Source organism: Lithobates pipiens, unplaced genomic scaffold (assembly GCF_037356315.1).
Source record: "Lithobates pipiens isolate NorthernLeopardFrog02 unplaced genomic scaffold, aLitPip1_a1.2 Scaffold_13, whole genome shotgun sequence".
NCBI lineage: Eukaryota > Metazoa > Chordata > Amphibia > Anura > Ranidae > Lithobates > Lithobates pipiens.
This window is the reverse complement of record NW_027507718.1, coordinates 205,150,291-205,170,034: the sequence shown is the minus strand read 5'-3', so window position 1 is coordinate 205,170,034 and position 19,744 is coordinate 205,150,291. Positions and strand designations below refer to the sequence as shown.

General features: G+C 43.5%; 1 protein-coding gene and 1 long non-coding RNA gene across 3 annotated transcripts in view; one reads left to right on the top strand and one right to left on the bottom strand.

Annotated features, from left to right (window-relative positions):
• LIN54 (lin-54 DREAM MuvB core complex component) overlaps positions 1-10,314 on the bottom strand; it is a 95,952-nt gene extending 85,638 nt beyond the window's left edge. For both annotated transcript variants that reach the window (XM_077476144.1, XM_077476145.1), the window contains exons 1-2: positions 10,227-10,314; positions 2,470-3,076 (exon numbers count right to left, since the gene is read on the bottom strand). In XM_077476144.1, coding sequence (XP_077332270.1) covers positions 2,470-3,066 — 597 coding nt within the window. In that variant the 5' untranslated portion in view covers positions 3,067-3,076; positions 10,227-10,314. The remainder of the gene's footprint in view (positions 1-2,469; positions 3,077-10,226) is intronic.
• A 41-nt stretch (positions 10,315-10,355) lies between these two features.
• On the top strand, positions 10,356-15,551 carry LOC143974593 (uncharacterized). The gene is made up of 3 exons (XR_013272248.1): positions 10,356-12,110; positions 13,363-13,529; positions 14,328-15,551. It is a non-coding gene; the product is annotated as an uncharacterized LOC143974593 (long non-coding RNA).
• The last annotated feature ends 4,193 nt before the right edge of the window (positions 15,552-19,744 follow it).

Genomic DNA, 19,744 nt, shown 5'->3' with positions numbered 1-19,744 from the left:
GTCTGGTCCCGCAGACTATTACACCCACCGTTGAGCCTCTCCCTTAGCTCTCTGAACCTTTGCAGCTCCCTGCTGCACTGGCCCACACCCTGGTCTGGGTAGGATGCCTCCAAGCAATCTGTCAGGAGTCCTGAACTAGGGGTCCTTGACTATAAAGCGTTTGCACATCTGCATGCACACAAAGCCTGCCGGTCTCTGGTAAAACCTGGACATGGGGTAAAGACTTCTTCTCTTCCAAAACTCTTCAAAGCCTCTGGACCCCAATCCTAGCATTACAGAACACAGAGAAAATGGAAAAGGTGATTTTCTCTGCTCAAAACAGACATTTTGGAGTCCCTCAATAATCATCCGTGAGAACTGTGGGTGCCATGTACCTCTTCTAACACAGTGGCAGGGTCAGGCACTGTCATGATAGATCTACTGTATTGTTCAGTTTGCAAAAAAAAAAACACCACACGTCTGATAACTATGCAGGACCAATTAAATTAAACTGTAACGTACGCTGAATGTAGGTTGTCATTCCTGATCCACCCTTCCTAAATACCGAAGACAGACAACCATCATTAAAAAAAGAAGAAGATCAGCAATAGCAAGCTCTATGTTATTTATGTACAGGTTAACAGGTACAGGATTAACATCCACTCAAGGGACAATCAAGACAGGTGATCCTATAGCATATGCATCCCAGCACCCTAACCAACTATATAGAGACGGTACCCCTCAAAAATGTACTCAAGGGACTTTAAGGGCAACTAATAAATAATAGAATTATAATAATATATCAGTTTTATTAGAAATGTAAAAAATGTGGTGCATACATCGCCATAATCTTTTCTTCAGGGGCATTCCATACGGAGTGTTTATACTATATATAACATTCAATCCAAAATGGAATCTGCACTTTGAGTGTCACCAGATACAGAGCAATGTATCTCAAGGGAACCCTGATAGATGATAAAGCCAGAGCAGTCTTTATCTCTTTTGAGTTGTTATGAGCATCCAAACATATTAAAGAGGAGTAGGCGTTTTGATAAACAGACTTTAACGGTACTGTTAACTTAGTAAAAATGCATCCAAGTGCCACAGAGGATGAGGAATATTTCTCCTAATCTCAAAAGTGAACTTTGTTTTTATAAAGCACAGGCACTAGGATAGAGCTTTTTATCTGGCAGAGGGGATGATAAGTCATATAGCTTTGAGGAGCAGAGCAGTGCTAGTGAGTTGACAGGCAGGGAGGGGGGAGGAGGACAGAGGGAGACACAAAAGAGCTGTAGATAGCAGCAGATGACTGAAGCACGAACACTGACCATGGTGTCAGGGCTCAGCCGCCCTGATAAATCACGGTCAGCATACAGAGGGGAGAGTAGAAACTGGCAGGATCAGCCAGGTATTACAGGGGGCCAAATGACACAGCACAAGCACCGTGCTGTATAACATGCTTTAAGGTAACAGGATCATTTTTTTTTTGGGGGGGGTTAACACACACTTTAAATCTCAAACAAGTGGAAAGGTCTTTGCAATTGTAGAAGCTCTGAAAAATCCAAGGCTGGAGACAGTAAACCCATTCTCCAGATGTAGTACATACAGCATTAACAAGGGCCTAATAGCCCTGTTGTACTTTGGAGGTAATAGCAGGAGAGAGACTGGGGGGCTCTGGGATGGCCACTGATCAGACGATGGCCTCTTCTAGGGCCATTGGGAGCTCAAAGATGGACTTTGCAAGGAGATGTGCAAGAGCATGTCACCGGAACTATTAGAAGAGTTTGGGTTGGGATCAGCCACTGTAGTGGGACCATCTCTTCTGTGTCTAGGCAAGGTCTCTGATACTCACGAATTCAGGCAACAGAAGTTTTATCCCACATTCCAAAGACAAGCTAGTAGGTTAATTAACTGCAGTCTTAATTAGCATAAGCATGTGTATATATGCGAGATAGGAAGCTTGGACCCCAAGTACCTTGAGGGCAGGGACGGATGTGAATGTATAGTGTGCAAAGTGCTGCATAAAATGTCGGAGAGAGAGCACGGAGCTTGCCCAGCACTCCACCCAGCAGATAGTGTCAGCGTTCAATCCCTCAACATAAACCCTTTTCATAGTAAAACTGGCAGTAGAAAACAAAATTAAAAAGGTGTCCACTGGTGCAGAGACTGAGGTAGCTCCTGGTGCTTAGTCCGACCAGCTTACTCACAGGTTGAGACTTCAGAGATAGGGCAAGCGTTGAGGTAATGTCGGTAGTTATGAACCTGGAAAGCAGTACATGGCTAACTTGCTACCAGAACAAAAGTGCCTATAGTGGAACCCAGAGCCCACAGGTCACTTCCAGACTGGCCCTGTAACATCCAGTCCAGTTAGCTTTTTCCCAAAATGTTTGTACTCCTGTAGGCAGCAGTATAAATCGACAAGATATGACTTTCCCTGTTCCTCAATAAACGAGAAAGAAAAGGGTTTTAAATTATTAATATAAATTTTACCTGTACATTCTGTACTTGTTGTGTCTGGAGAACAGAAGACTTGGCAGTGGAAGTAATAAGTTGAGCAGTCGTTAATGAGGACATTCCCAGTACAGGCTTGATATCAGAACGGCTTCCAATAGTAACCAACTTGATCTGCTGTGGTGCCCCCTTGCCATCTACATGCTGGAGAGGAGTGACTTTCTGGGTACCCGACATCTGATTTTGAGGAATCAGTACAATGGGATGGCTTGACTTCCCTATAGTTGTTACGATCAGCTTTTCCTGCTTCACAAATCTATTACCAGAGGTGATGTCAGAAGCTTTATTAAGAAGCACTTGTCCAGACAACTGTGTCCCCAGTTTATGTATGCCACTTTGTAGAACAGTTTTCATAGCTGTAGCTGAAGGTCCTGGGCTGGGTTTTGAAGCAACGCTTACTACGGCCAGGTGGCTGGCATGATTACTAGTGGTTGGAACGGTTTCCTTAGGAAAAGAAGCACTAACACATTCTCCACTGCTATTTACTTCTACTATTTCCTCCAGTTCTGTTTCCATAGGCACCTCTTCTGCAATGGGAGAGGAAATTGTAATGGCTTCAATGCTGTCATCATCCATGTCTCACTTTCTAAGATGAGAAAGAAGGGTTTCTATTAGTGCCCAAAAGTTTTAGGCCAGACAAAACGCCACCCCCTTCACACCTGAGATGGGGGGGGGGGGGGAAGAGAAATATTTTGCATGCGACATACGTATTAATGCAATTTTGGATACTTACAATGGTCAGCTTCAGCTAAAAAAAAAAAAAGTTGGGCTTGACATTTCCAGTCTAGTACACAGCAGAGTTAAATTGATACTACACCCAAAACCTTGGATGTGGTGACTGCATTCGTTTCCTTTTTTTCACCGGGTGATCCAAGTAGTCTGTTATTTTTCCTTTAACTAACCAAGCTGTCCAGCAAACATGGCAGTTAGGTGGTTGAAATAAACCATTTACCAAGGGACAGGGGTGCTTGCAATGAATGGCCAGCTTTTATTCAATTATGTAAACCCGTTATCCCAAAAGGAAATAAAAACTTAACAATGCTGCTGTCCAAAAAGCATTTCAGTTGCTTCTACATCCTGAGTGGAGACACCCTTAGGCAGGAAGCATGTTAATGGCTAGATCACCAGGTGAAAGTAAAGGAAGGAAAGCTTAGAAAAGAAAGACAAATGAAGTCACCATGTTTAAACAGGAAGTCAACTCTGATGAGTTTACTTCCTCTTTTATTCCCTGCAAAGGTAAAGCATAATGGACTACTATGCATTGCATAGTAGTCCATTATGTGTCACTTACCTGACACAGGAGACAGCGATGTCACCGCTGTCCCCTGTAGTCTGGCGCATCCATCTTCTTGGTGGGTCTCGCTGCTCCGCCGCTGTCATTCGGCTAAGCTGTGATGACGTCACTCCCGCGCATGCGCACGGGAGCCACCACTCGCGGCATATGCGCCGTTGACGGTGCCGCGCTCAGTGCGCCGTAGACAGCGATGTCTGTCTTTCGGCAAATATCTCCTAAACCGTGTAGGTTTAGGAGATATTTCTTGGACCTACAGGTAAGCCTTAATCTAGGCTTACCTGTAGGTCAAAGTGTGTTGTAAGGGTTTACAACCACTTTAAGAAACTGTAATATATTATTTTAATGTTTTGGGTTTAACGTTGCTTTAAGATTTAAACATTTTTCAAAAATCTGTATCACCTACCCTAAGCAAATCAGAAGTTACCTTGCAGCCAAATGCGGAGCAGAACATAAAGCCTGCAAACAACACAGAGCTTGCACAGAGATGAGGATTGTGATTGCTATTACTTGAATGGAAGCAGTTTCCATGTTTTTCTATACCTGAAAGGATGAGGTGCAGTATCTAACCTTACTTCCTGGGCAAAATTAGTGTGTAAGGATTGAAGGAAAGGAGAGTATGCAAAGCCATCCACAAGCTGGCCCTTAGCTATATCACTAATCTAGACTTAAAATACCAACCAAATTGTCTTCTTAGCTCCTCCCAAGGCCTCCTGCTTTCTAGCTCCCTGGTCATCTCATCCTATGCTCACCTCCAGGACTTCTCCCAAGTCTCTCCCATCCTCTGGAATGCTTTACCCCAATCCCTCTGACTATCTCCTACTTTGTCTACTTTAAAACGATCCCCGAAAACTCATCTCTTTAGAGAAGCCTAACAACTCTACATTTATTTTTGCCTTTAGCACATCCCCCACAGTTATTACCTCTTGCATCTCCTGACCCTCTTAGATTGTAATCTTTAAACGAGCAGGGCCCTCTTATCCCTACTGTATTAAAGTGTATTGCATTTGTAGTGTCTACCCTCAAGTTGTAAAGCGCTGCATAAAATCCTGTATGTTTCCAAAGGGTTACATATAATATTATTATATTATACACTATTTATATAGCGCTAACAGTTTACGCAGCGTTTTACAATGTATGGGGGGACGGGGACGACGAGGACACAATTACAGTACAGTTCAATACAAAAAGGTACAGGAGGGTCCTGCTCATAGACCTTACATTCTAAAGGGAGGGGGTGGTGGCACAAAAGGGTAATAGCTGCAGAGAATGATTTGATGGGGGTGGCTCTGGGACAGTATTTAAGTGGGTGTGGGATAGGCTTCCCTGAAGAAATTAGTTTTCAGGGAATCTCCTAAAGGTGGACAGGGTAGGGGCTGATAGGACAGACTGGGGCAGGGAGTTCCAGAAGATGGGAGAGGCTCTGGAGAAGTCCTGAAGGTGAGCATGGGAGGAGGTAACAAGGGAGCTAGAGAGCAGGAGTTCCTGGGAGGAGCAGGGGGGGACGATTTGGGCGATATCTGCAGATAAGGTTGGTGATGTAGGTGGGGGCGATGTTGTGGATGGCTTTGTACGTTATGGTTAGCATTTTGAATTTTACACGGTGAGGTAGGGGAAGCCAGTGAAGGGATTGGTAGAGAGGGGCAGCAGTCACAGATCGATTAGTTAGGTGTATTAGTCTAGCACAGGGCTCGACAAACCCGGGCGCCATTTGTGACTAGAATTAGCGACCTAGCGCCTGGGGCAGCACAGCTGGGGGTACCCTGTCTCCATGCACCCTCCCGGCGTGATCGCGTCGGGCCCTGCCGCCGCCAGTAATCGAGGCCGTGGCTTTGAGGCCTTCTGCGGTCCTATGTTTCCTTCTGGAATCTGGCGCCCCCTAGTGGTGGCTGTTGGTATGACAGCCAGCAATGCTAATGGAGCTTTCACTGCCCGCCCATCTCCTCCCCTTTACTTATTCTAACAACCTAGAGAATAAAATGGTCGTTGCAATACTGTCTGTCACACCGTATTTGTGCAGCGGACTTACAAGCGCACTTTTTTGGGTAAAAATTATTTCATTAAAAAAAAATAAGACAACAGTAAAGTTAGCCCAATTTTTTTTATATTGTGAAAGATACTGTTACGCTGAGTAAATTGATACACAACATGTCAAGCTTCAAAATTGCGTCCGCTCATGGAATGGCGACAAACTTTTACCCTTTAAAATCTCCATAGGCGACGTTTAAAAAATTCTACAGGTTGCATGTTTTGAGTTACAAAGGAGGTCTAGGGCTAGAATTATTGCTCTCGCTCTACCGATCGCGGCAATACCTCACATGTGTGGTTTGAACACCGCTTTCCTATACGGGCGCTACTCACGTATGCGTTCAGTTATGCACGCAAGCTTAGCGGGAGAGGGCGAATTTGAAAAAAAAATAAAAAATTTCTTATTTTAACTTTTTATTTTTTCACTGTTCTTCACTGTTCTTTTAAAAAAAAAAATTGTCACTTTTATTCCTATTACAAGGAATGTAAAAATCCCTTGTAATAGAAAAAAACATGACAGGTCCTATTAAATATGAGATCTGGGGTCACAGAGACCTCAGATCTCATATTTACACTAAAATGCAATAAAAAAAAAAAATTGTCATTTGGAAAAAAAAAAAAAAAAAAAAATGTCCCTCTAAGAGCTATGGGCAATGACTTGGAGACAGGTGGGGGGCTGGGGGCTATCTTCCCCTCATTCGTCTCCATGTCAGGCCAGGGACAGGTCCGGATTGCCGTTACGGACCTGGCTCCTAACTATTTTAGCTGGCTCCTAGATTCCAAGCAAATTTGTCAAGCCCTGGTCTAGCAGCAGCTTATAATATATAAAGCGCCACAGAAATTGATCATAGACTAAAAGATGTCTTAATCCCAAAAGCAAATACAGTAAAACCTTGGATTGCGAGTAGTTTGGTCTGCAAGTGTTTTACAAGACAAGATCATTTTTTTTTATACATTTTACCTTGATGAACTAGCGAGGTCTTGCATTATGAGTAGTATCACATCACAACTGAGTACAAGGCTTGGTTCACACTGCCGTGACTTGGGATCTGACTTGTGAGACTCAAAGCTGTACGACATGTGAAATCCCATTTTAGTCAATGAGAGCTGTCTTAGCCACTTAGCCCCGGAAGAATTTACCCCCTTCCTGACCAGGGGGCACTTTTTTGCCATTCGGCACTGCATTGCTAAAAACGACTTTACTTTTTGCTACAATAAATATACCCCCCCCCCAAAAAAAAAAAAAAAAGTTTATATATATATATATATATATATATATATATATATATATATATATATATATATATATACACACACACGATTTTTTTTTCCTCAGTTTAGGCTGATTACGTATTCTTCTACATATTTTTGTTTAAAAAAAAAAAAAAAAAAAAAAAAAAAAAAATCGCAATAAGTGATTGTTTGGTTTGTGCAAAAGTTATAGCGTTTACAAAATAGGGGATAGTTTTATGGCATTTTTTTTAAATGGTGGCGATCAACGATTTTTATCGTGACTGCAACATTATGGCAGACACATCGGACATTTTTGGGACCATTGTCATTTATACAGCAATCACTGCTATACAAATGCACTGATTCCTGTGTAATTGACACTGGCAGTGAAGGGGTTAACCACTAGGTGGCAGTGGGGGGGGTTAAGTGTTTCCTAGGGGCGTGTGGCTGATCTCTGCTCTTATCACACGAAGCAGAGATCAGTGACACTGTCACTAGGCAGAACGGGGGGAGATGCTTGTTTACATTAGCATCTCCCCATTTTTCCTCCCCGTGAGGCAATCGTGGGTATCCCCACGGCAATTGAGTCCACGGGACCTGCGACCCGACTCATGGAGCTTGGCGTGCCTCTTAAAGGGCAACGTACAGGTACGTGATTCTGTCTGTACGAGCCCTTCTGCCAACGTATAACGGCGTGAGGCAGTCGGCAAGTGGTTAATCATCACTACCGAAGTTTCCAACTTTAGAAAAGGTTCCTGTACTACTTCAAGGGCACCTTCTTTCTGACTTGTGCCCATAGACTTTAATGGAAGTTGCCTCCAAGTGGGATCCTCATCTTAATTATTGTGAATTGGATCCAACATTATAGGAAGATTATCCAGGCATTGCCTGGCAAAGTTGTGCTGACTTTCAGGTCGAGGCAGTGTGAACCACCTCTTCTCTTCTGTAGGTCCTGAGGTGCAGGTTAATTTGTTTCATTTTTACAGTACACTTTATACTGTATTTCTGTAATAATTTTTATATGAATAAATGATTGTGGAGCGACTCATTATTTCTTATGGGGAAATTTGCTTTGATATACAAGTGCTTTCCAAGCTTTTCCAAAATCCAAGGTTTTACTGTATTATATTGCAGCTTACCAATTCTTAGATGTGATGTCTGTGATGGTTTTGTTTTTTGGGGTTTTCTTTACTTTATTTTCACCTGATGATATAGTCAGTAAGTCTGTTCTTTTTTTTAAATAACAAGCGCTTTTGCAAATGTAGTATTTACAGGCATGAGACAAACCATTTACTACTGACCGGGGTGCGTACAATGATCCACTTTTATTTATGTAAAACCTTTAACCCAAAAGGAAAAAAAGCGTTTGTTTTTAGCTGCTTATACAGTGTGAGTTGGAGTTTTGCTTCAATTTGTTAGTGTATTTAAATCTGCTAACACATTTAACCCCCCCACCCATTCATCCATAGTGGAGGCTCTCTAATACAGGAGGTGTGCTACAGACCAGGTAAAAAAAAAAAAAAAAAAAAAAAAGAAGCAAACTAATGCTACCACCAAATCTTGATAAGCTTAAAATATACAATTTTTGGTTTGGATTTTACATCACTTATAGTAAATGGTCAGGAATTGAAACAGAGGAGGTTGATGACTGAAACCATGCTGAAAAAGACTGTCAGATCAGAGACTAGGTACTAATTACAAACTGTTAAGCCTCATTCACACAGGTGTACTATAGCGTGCGCCAAGAGTCATCTTTACTTGCATGGAAATGCAGAGGTGTTCTGTGTATTCCCATGCAGGCAGTCCCATTCAAGTGAACTGGGATGCAGTGGCTGCACGGACACAGCTGCTCCTCCAAATGCCCTGGTTCCCACCAGTGCAACGTGTCACACCACTTGACAGTTCAAAGTCACATGACAAGCTGCACCCCATTCGTGCTACAAGAACTGTTCAAATTCTTGGGACTCGTCGCAGCGACTTTGAAAAGGGCTTCTGCACTATTTCTGTGTGACTTACGTTAACATCTGCTGAATTAAGCTGCACAGATGTCAGCAAGCCGCAAATGAAATCGCACTGTTTGCTTTGAAGTCACGTAACTTCAAAGCAACACTGGTGCGAACTAAGGATGAGCTCTGGCGTGTTCGCACAGCCCACGTGCAGAGCCAGCCAGGAAGTTGGCACCACGCTAATCACAGGCAGTGAGACATTTCCCAATGCACGGCTGCAGAGATCAGGGAATATCTCACCGCCTGTGACTAGCGCAGAGCAGTGCCGACTTTTTGGCGGGCTCTGCACGTGGGCTGTGCGAATACGCCGGAGTTCATCATTAGGCCCCTTTCACACTGGGGCAGTGGGTGCTCCGGCGGTAAAACCTCTTTACCACTCGGGGTGCACATCAATAGGCTGCGCATCAAGCCCGTCAGAACTGCTTATCCGTATGCTTTGTCCAGGTCAGTAACTCAGTATGTACTGAAATCAAAGCATCATAATGGCAGCCAGTGAACTAGCAATCTCAAAACCAGATGTTGGCAACAGCAGGCTGCTTAGGGTTCTCATAACAGATCCCCTTTATGTGAGCCTGTTTTTGCATTGGAACTGGTTCACTAAAGCCCCATACGCGCTATCAGATTTTCTACTGAGTTTTTCCTTCAGGATTTACCAAAACCATGTAGTGGAAGGGCATGCCTGATTGCATAAAAATTGAAACTCCTAAGGTTTGACCTCATATTATATGGTTATGGTAAATCTGAAGGAAAAACTCAGCAGAAAAACTGATAGTGTGCAGTTTTGATAAAGCTTTTATTGAGAAGGATCAATAATTTAAGTTAAAAAAGTAGAGTAGTTTCCCCCATCACATACTAGTTCCCCCAGAGTCTATGCCATCTAATGACTTCCATGCCCCCTGTTATTTTGCATCCCCAGGCTGTGCACATATCTCCCCCCCCCCCAAAAATGTATGGCTACTTATAGTTTCCTTCACATAAAGCACCTCAGTAATGTGCCCCCTCACTCCGTGCATACACTTACACTCTACAAGCTCATTCCATTCATGCCCCCACATTCTGCCCACTTATGACCAACCTACCCCCAGCCTGTGCTCCCCTCATCATAAACATGCTCCCTGCCACTACTACCCCGTTACTCCGACTCCTCCGCTCACTAATTGCCCCCCCGCAGGACAAACCTGCTGTGGAGCAGCTGCAAGCTGACTGAAGACTTCCCGGGCTCTGCTCAGATCACGGGACGGCAAGCTCCGCCTCCTTCCCCTTCTACTTCCTGGAGGAAAAAAAAGTCTCTTCTCGCGAGACTTTCGCTGTTTCCGTAATTGGGAGGGTGGCTGTTACGTCAGGCGGGCATTGGGTTACTGAGGGAATGCCAGTAGACAGTCCGGGGAACCGAGTATATGAATGTGTTGTGTGGGGTGCGAGTTTATTAACGGTACTATGGAGCGGTCAGACGTGTATATTCGGGGTAGTAATCTCGTGAAGCGACGGCTCTCCGGCCATTTGTTCTAGTTTTCTAGAACTTCGCTCCGTATGTTGTTGTTAGGCTTAAAGCGGTAGTAAACCCGCTGACACGTTGTGTTTTTTTTTTTTTTCTCCTACAGGTAAGCCTTATTATAGCCTTAGCTGTAGGTAAAAGTTCAAATTAAGACTATACAACTGCTTTATAGGATAAGATTTACTAAAACTGGAGAGCGCTAAATCTGGAGCAGCTCTGCCTAGGAACCAATCAGCTTCCAGGTTTTACTAGCAAAGCCTAATTGAACAAGCTGAAGTTAGAAGCTGATTGGCTACCATGTAGAGTTGCACCGCGTTCTAGGTGCTCCAGTTTTGGTATATCTACTAGGGCTGCAACTAACGTTTATTTCCATAGCCGATTAATCGATTAGTTGTTTCAGCCCTAATATCTACCCCCACAGGGTCATAAGGCAAAGCTTCATTGATGGACACTATAAACTCAATGCCCAGGAGAGCTGTCTGCAAGAGATATAGGCTGCACACACGCGATAGGAGTTGTTGGAGACTGAGATTGCTACAGGTTGCTGCTAGACATGTGCAGTTCGTTTCGTTCTCAATTCGTTGTTCGATGTAATTCAGAAATATTCAAAGTAACAAAAACACGTTTTTCCAAAAATGGGAATGAACATTCAAAAAGAACAACAATCTGAAAAAAGAACGAAAATCTGAAATGACTGTTAAATTATGGGTATTGGAATTTCCTTTCAAGTTTGGCTGTTTGTGAACGTTGCAAATTTATCCAAAATAATGAATGCTGCATAGAAGGCCACTTTCACACTGAAAGCGCTGGTCATTAGCGGTAAAGTGCCACTTGTTTTAGCTTTACAACTGTTTAAGCAGCGTTTTTAACCCAAAGGAAAAGGTTAAAAGGGGTGCGCTCACATAACGCAGATGTGCCAAGGTCGGACCCCACCCCCATCAGATGGTGATGGGTAGAGGGGGGAGAACTGAGCGCATCGCAGCCCCGGGAAAATAAATCACAACAAATCAGATCCACCACCCACATGCTGAATAGGTGAAAGATGGAGAATAAGGATGTATGCATTGTGTGCAGAGATCTCCAGAACCGCTGTTATGAGAAAATGATATAATTCATTAACAATTGTTTAAGTGGTAAAAAAAATAAATAAAAGTTACATTGATGAAAGATAAATGATTTTTTGTTCTCTGTGTGAATGATGAATCGATCCATGGATCAATAAATGAATAGATACTCAAAGCGGAGGTCCTGCCGTTAAAAAAAAAAAAAAAAAAAAGTCAGCAACTACAAACACTGTAGCTGCTGACTATTGATAAGAGCACTTGCCTGTCCAGTGAGCCCACAATGATTTCGGACCCTGAGGTCGATCCGTCCATCGGATCGGGTGCTGGCGCTGCCATCCTAACAACGGGTAGTGGAGCCTTGCGGCTTCACTGGCCGTTTCCTACCTACACACACAGTTCCCAGAACACAGCGCGCCCCATTCCCCAGAAGACAACACGAGGAGGAGAAAAATGGAGTAGGAAGTGGCAGATTAGGACGATCTGCCTAGCAACAGCCATTTCTGGTAAGTAAAAACATTTGTTTTTTTGTGCATTTTTATGATTTTTTTTTAAGGTGGACCTCGGCTTTAAGGTTTTTCAAATACGAGGTTGGGCACTTCACTAGGAAAGGGGGTGTTTACCACCCATAAGCAAGAGAAGCTAGAAATGAGTGACCTGTCTCAACCTAAAACTGAGCATCAACATGCCTCCATCCCCACACACACACACACATTATATATAGAGAGAGAGAGAGAGAAAATGAGGGTGTAGGATTGGGACCTTACATGAGGCATGTGGATGTGTGTATATATATATATATATATATATATATAAATACATTGGATGTCACAATCCCCTAGGGGCAATTCATGGTAGCAATACTGGCAAGCATAATTCAACTGTGAAATTAACATGATATAAAGAATATAGTTATAAAGAATAAACATAGTTGATATAATAATGATCCATTTAATAATAAATAATGAATTACTAGACATGATTAGTGACAAACAATAGGGGTCAGAGAAAGAATCAAATATGTACAAATAATCAATGCATAATTCATAAAATAGATACAGACAATGAACATGATGGTTTGTTATAGTTATTGGAGCAAGCTTGGCTTGGCACCCCTGGATGAACACTCAAAACGTTTCATGGGCTGTTGCCAATCGGCAGGAGTTGGATGCATGTGTTGAACTACAGAGTAATACAATAATTGAACAAATTAATGGATTTAATAACTGATTATTCACTCTACCCTAAAGATAAATGAAGGGGCGATTTCTTAATTACTTACAAAGCAGCCCATAAATTAGAATCATCTCCAAGGGTGGGGTTCGATGGTGGCCTGGTGTAGGTAGTCTCACCCAGGGCTGAGGCGGGGAACCCTCAGATAGGAATAATCAGATAATCCGATCGTGTGTACGCGGCATAGGAGACAACTCACACCCAATCCATACACTTAACCCTCCGATCACAATAGACACTAATTTAGGCTTTTTTTTACATTTGAAACTCTAATAGTACTTAACCAAAAATAAAAAAATTCCAATTTGATTCTTATTTTAAAACAACTAATACTTGAATCTAAAACCAAACGTCATCCTATAAATAAATAACAATATATAATTCCAAACGAACTAGTATATATGTACATTAACAGAATCAGCATCTTTCATTGGTACAGCAAATGGACAAAGTGATCATTTTTATTTTACTACACCTTTACCATTTCATTGATTAATTCATTGAGATTATTGTAAAACATTACAGGCTCTGTACATTTGCCCATCCCAGGAGGGTCCACATGTGTGGTTCCTTGCAAGCCCTCTGGACCTGGGCTTTATCTTGAGGAGGTGGGAATGGTGTGTGGAGATTTTTGGACCGCTTGGATCTTTTTAAACAATTTTTGGCTATAGAGTGCAGTTCCATTTCCTGAGGTAATTATCAATTTACTAAATGTAAAATACTCAAGCGCTGTGTGATGAAATAACTACTACTAATAAAGTGAATGCAATAAAAGCTGCACCGATGACAGTGATCTCTCACTTATACAGATTGCAATATGACAAATATAATTAGTGCGCTAATATAAATGCTAAATACCAAAAATACCCCCCTATGTTCCTGTGTCACAAATTCCGTATGTATCTAAAAAATGTATAATTAATATCCGTGTGTATAAATTAATATAGTATAATATAAGTACACTATTTTCTGTCTCTTTCTTTTTTTTTGTGACACAGGAACATCGGGGGTATTTTTGGTATTTAGCATTTATATTAGCACACTAATTATATTTGTCATATTGCAATTATCAATTTACTCATATATCATATGCACAAATGCTCACAGAATATGAGGTATTGAACATTTGCATGTTTTGATATATCCTTTTAGAGCAAAAAAAAAAACCCTGAAGAAGACTATGATTGAATAAGTTGAAAAGCGTTGGGGTGTTCGTGTGGATATCATTTTTGTAATGTACTGTCAATTGATAGTTGTACTGTGTAATAATTGTCAGTGGTAATGGAACATGATTGTATACACCTGTAGCCAGAATTCATTTTTGAAATCCTATTTCCATTTTTGTACTAATTTTGTCCAGTAAAGATTACAATATTTTAAACTATATAAACTTTCTTGATTAGAATACCTAGCTGCTAAAAAACCCTTGGGGGAATCCTTAAGTTTTTTGACCTGTCTTGTTCCTGCTTGCTCCCTGCATCTGATTCCAGCCTGGCTCACGGACTCTGCCTTACCACCTCCAGGGGTGTGCTGCACTTGGCTGCAAGGGAAGCCCTCCCAGCATCTCGGCCTCATACCAAGTTCCTGACAGTATAAACCAGCCTTGTCAGAGGCTGATGGAGGTGTCTCAACACTGTAAGCTTTATGTCAACAAATCACAGACTCCTTACCCAGGCTGTCCAAAGACTTCAGGAAGGTTACTTCCAATTAGAGGGCTGTCTGCTTCCCCAGACCAAGGCCCATCCTCCGCTAGCTCTTCTGCTGCCGCTCCTGTCCAAGAATGCACCTTGGCTACTCCTACTGTGGTGGTACACCCTCCAGAACCACGAGTGTCAACACCAGAACGATTTTCTGGGGATCGAAAGAGATTTAGATCCTTTTAAGAACGCTTATCTCCTGTACTTGGCTCTGCAACCACAGACTTTTTCTATTGAAACCGTGAAAGTAGGGTTCACCATTTCCCTACTGACAGATGAACCTCATCCTTTTTTGAAACCATGGCACAATTATATGATGACCTCTACAGCAGGGTCGGTGCCCTGTGGAAGATTAAACCGTGGAATTTCTCAAGTGGTCCGCACACACAGGATGGAATGAGGCAGGCTTGAGATACCAGTATCGGCTGAGACTGTCTGAACCTCTCAAAGATGAGTTGGCCAGAGTGGTAACCCCCTCAACTCTAGAAGGTCTCATCCAATTGGCTATCCAGCTAGACAGACGCCTGTGGGAACTCCGGTCTTAACGTGCTCAAACCTTTCATTCCACCTGGGTACTGCCTAAAGCTCTGCCTACATCTGCACCCATGCCTCCTATTGTACCCGTACCTGAAGCCAAACACATGCAGATTGGCTTGGTCCATCCAGCATTAACTCCAGATGAGAAACTTCGTCTGCAGGCAAACCTTTACCTGTCTTGCAGGGGGGAACTGGACATTTCATATGTAATTGCTAGGGATGAGCCGAACACCCCCCGGTTCGGTTTGCACCAGAACTTTCGAACGGACCGAAAATTTGTGCAAACTTTAGAACCCCATTGAAGTCTATGGGACTCGAACATTCGAAATAAAAAGTGCTAATTTTAATGGCTGATATGCAAGATATTGTCCTAAAAAGGGTTTGGGGACCTGGCTCCTGCCCCAGGGGACATGGGTCAATGCCTAAAATGCTTTTAAAAACGTCCGTTTTTTCGGGAGCACTGATTTTAATGATGATTAAAGTGAAAAAAATAAAGTGAAATATTCCTTTAAATATCGTGCCTGGGGGGTGTCTATAGTATGCCTGTAAAGTGGCACATGTTTCCCGTGTTTAGAACAGTCCCTGCACAAAATTACATTTAATGGAAAAAAAGTCATTTAAAACTGCTTGCGGTTTTAATGTAATTTCTGGTTCCGGCAATATGGATGAAAATCATTGAGAAAAATGGCATAGGTAGCCCCCCCTGCCCATTACCAGACCCTTTGGGACTTGTATGGATATTAAGGGGAACCCCGTACCCATATTAAAAAAAGGAAAGGCGTGGGGCCCCCAGGCCCTATATACTCAGAACAGGAGTATGCAGTCGGTGCAAACAAGACAGGGATTGTGTCGGTTTGTTGTGTAGAATCTGTTTGTAATTTTCAACTGGTACATTTTTAAAGTGTAGCTCCAGTCAAAAAATCAATTTTTAAGCTTTTAGGAAAACATAGGGAAGAGTTATCACCCCTGTATAATTTTTTTTGCCATCTCACTTCCTGTTGTCTCCTTCCGTTTGCAAGTAGGAGACGTTTGCAAGTTGGATGTTTGAAAGTAGGGGCCTGCCTTATATGCTCTACAGAAATGGGGGCCTAAGGTGTTGGTGTTGCCACAACACTGTAAGCCCTCAAAGTGACTCTTGGTGGGCACTGCAGCGCCCTTCTGTGAATGATTATATCAAGAATTGTAATTACATGCCACAGTGGTAGAAAAATTGAGCCTTTGGTGGTTGTGGTGGTGGTGCTGGTGCCACAACACTATAAGTCCTCACAGTTACTCTGGGTGGGCACAGGAACGGGCCCTGCCGTGAAATATTATATCAAGAATTGTAATTACATGCCCCTGTTAAACAGGGCTGAAAAATTGGGCATTGGGCACTGCTTGCTGGTGCCACAACACTGCAACCTCTCCCAGATACTCTAGTTGGAGTGCAGGAATGAGCCCTACTGCAAAGCATTGCATCAAAAATTGTAATTACACGCCCCTGCTAAACAGGGGCTGAAAAATTTAGATTTAGGCACTGGTACTGGTGCCACGACACTGCAACCTCTCCCATATACTCTATGTGTAGTGCTGGAATGAGCCCTGCTGCAAAGTATTGCATCAAAAATTGTAATTACACACCCGTTAAACACTGGGCTAAACCAGTGCCTTAGGCACTGGTGCCACGACACTGCAACCTCTCCCATATACTCTATTTGGAGTGCAGGAATGAGCCCTGCTGCAAAACATTGCATCAAAAATTGAATTACATGCCCCTGTTAAATAGGGGCCGAAAAATTGGGCTGGTGGCATCACCCAGAACCAAAAATGTTCTTCCAAGATATCAGCGGAGGAGGAAGAGGATAGACAGTCAACATAACAGTACAGTCACTCAGCATAGGCAGTCTTGAAGGGATGTGATATTTAAAAAAAAAATTATTCAGTTACATCAGCTTCAGGTGCTTGGTAGCTGGTGGTGATCCAAGACTGATTCATCTTTATGAAGGTCAGTCGATCAACCGAGTCGGTGGACAGGCGCACCCTGGGATCGGTTACAAAGCCACCAGTAGGGATGAGCTTCGTGTTCGAGTCGAACGTACGTTCGACTCGAACATTGGCTGTTCGGGCGTTCGGCGAAATCCGAACTCTTGGTCCGTTCACGTCAAAATTCGTATGGCGCGCGCGGACCACAATGCACTGCGATGGCGCAGTGCATTGCTGGCTCATGATTGGCCAAGCATGCACTGTGACCCCGCATGCTTGGCCAGTCGCAGCGCCAGCAGCGAGGAGAGCCATGATTGGCCACAGGCATCCTGCCTGTGGCCAATCATAGCTCAGGCTGTGTAGTGCACGCCCCACACTATATAAGGCCGCCTTTGAGGCGGCCTCGTGTAGTGTGTTGAAATCTGAAGCAGTGGGTGTTCTGTGTACCTTCAACACAGTTACACACCAATCGTTTTTGGCTGATTTCCTATCTTGCTCTTGTGTAGGGGTTATTGTCTGTGCCCTGACCGCAGTATACACCACTACACTATATTCACCTCACCTATATAGCTAGCTAGTGATCTATCTTTAACCACTTAACAACCACCCATTGCCGATTAACGGCTTCAGGGCGGTTGTTTAACTCTGAGAGGCCGTTAATTAACGGCCTCCCAGAATTCTGCTCTCGCGCGCCCCCTGGGGCGCGCACTCGAGAGCATCCGTGACCGCCGGGTCCACAGGACCCGGCGCATCACGGTAAACGGCCGCTCGTCGCGGCCGTTTACCACGTGATCGCTCTGTCAAATGACGGAGTGATCACTTGTAAACAAACCGGCGTCATGTTATGATGCCGGTTCCTCCCTCCCCTCTCTGTACCGATCGGTACAGCGGAGGGGAAAGAGATCGGTGTCAGCAGCGATGTGGGCTGCATCTGCAGTGCCCACATCCCTGCTCACGAATTTAACCCCTCAATTCCCTGCCAATACTCTGCAATACCAGTGCATACTCTGCAGTACCCTGCCATTACTCTGCAGTACCCCCCATTACTCTGCAGTACCCTGCCTTTACTCTGCAGTACCCCCCATTACTCTGCAGTAACCCCCATTACTCTGCAGTAACCCCCATTACTCTGCAGTAACCCCCCATTACTCTGCAGTAACCCCCCATTACTCTGCAGTACCCCGCCATTACTCTGCAGTACCCCGCCATTACTCTGCAGTGCAGTACCCCGCCATTACTCTGCAGTGCAGTACCCTGCCATTACTCTGCAGTACCCTGCCATTACTCTGCAGTACCCTGCCATTACTCTGCAGTACCCTGCCATTACTCTGCAGTACCCTGCCATTACTCTGTAGTACTCCCCAATACTCTGCAGTACCCTGCTATTACTCTGTAGTACCCCGTCAATACTCTGCAATACCAGTGCATACTCTGCAGTACCCTGCCATTACTCTGCAGTACCCCCCATTACTCTGCAGTACCCTGCCTTTACTCTGCAGTACCCTGCCATTACTCTGTAGTACTCCCCAATACTCTGCAGTACCCTGCTATTACTCTGTAGTACCCCGCCAATACTCTGCAATACCAGTGCATACTCTGCAGTACCCTGCCATTACTCTGCAGTACCCTGCCTTTACTCTGCAGTACCCTGCCTTTACTCTGCAGTACCCTGCCATTACTCTGTAGTACTCCCCAATACTCTGCAGTACCCTGCTATTACTCTGTAGTACCCCGCCAATACCCCGCCAATACTCTGCAATACCAGTGCATACTCTGCAGTACCCTGCCATTACTCTGCAGTACCCTGCCTTTACTCTGCAGTACCCTGCCATTACTCTGCAGTACCCCCCAATACTCTGCAGTACCCCCCAATACTCTGCAGTACCCTGCTATTACTCTGTAGTACCCCGCCAATACTCTGCAATACCCTGCCATAAATTGCCATACCCAGCCATACTCGGAGATACCCAGCCATACTCGGAGATACCCAGAAATACCCAGCCATAGACGCCCCCCACCCCTCACCGCCCTCCGGTGCTTCTACCAACTCGCCAGTACGATCAAAGCCAGAATCTTTTTTTTATTTTTTATTTCAGGCTTCCCAGCCTAGAGGTGAGATGTGGGGTCATATTGACCCCCAGATTTCACTGTAAAGAGGACCTGTCACCCCATATTCCTATTACAAGGGATGTTTACATTCCTTGTAATAGGAATAAAAGTGATCAAAAATATATTTTTGGGGAAAAAAATGTCAAACTAAAATAAATAAAGTAAAATGAACAATAAAAAAAAAAAAAAAAAAAATTAAAGCGCCCATGTCCCCATGTGCTCACATGCAGAAGCGAACGCATGCGTAAGCCCCGCCCACATATGAAAACGGTGTTCAAACCACACATGTGAGGTATTGCCGAGAACGTTAGAGCGAGAGCAATAATTCTAGTCCTAGACCTCCTCTGCAACTCAAAACATGTAACCAGTAAAAAAAAATTTATGAAGAAAAAATTACTAATCTGCAAAATTTTATAACAGAAACAAAGAAAAATTCATTTTTTCGCTGAATTTCCGGTCTTTTTTCTTTTATAGCACAAAAAATAAAAAAACTGAGAGGTGATTAAATACCACCAAAAGAAAGCTCTATTTGTGTGAAAAAAAGGACAAACATTTCATATAGGTCCAGTGTTGCATGACTGAGTAATTGTCATTCAAAATGT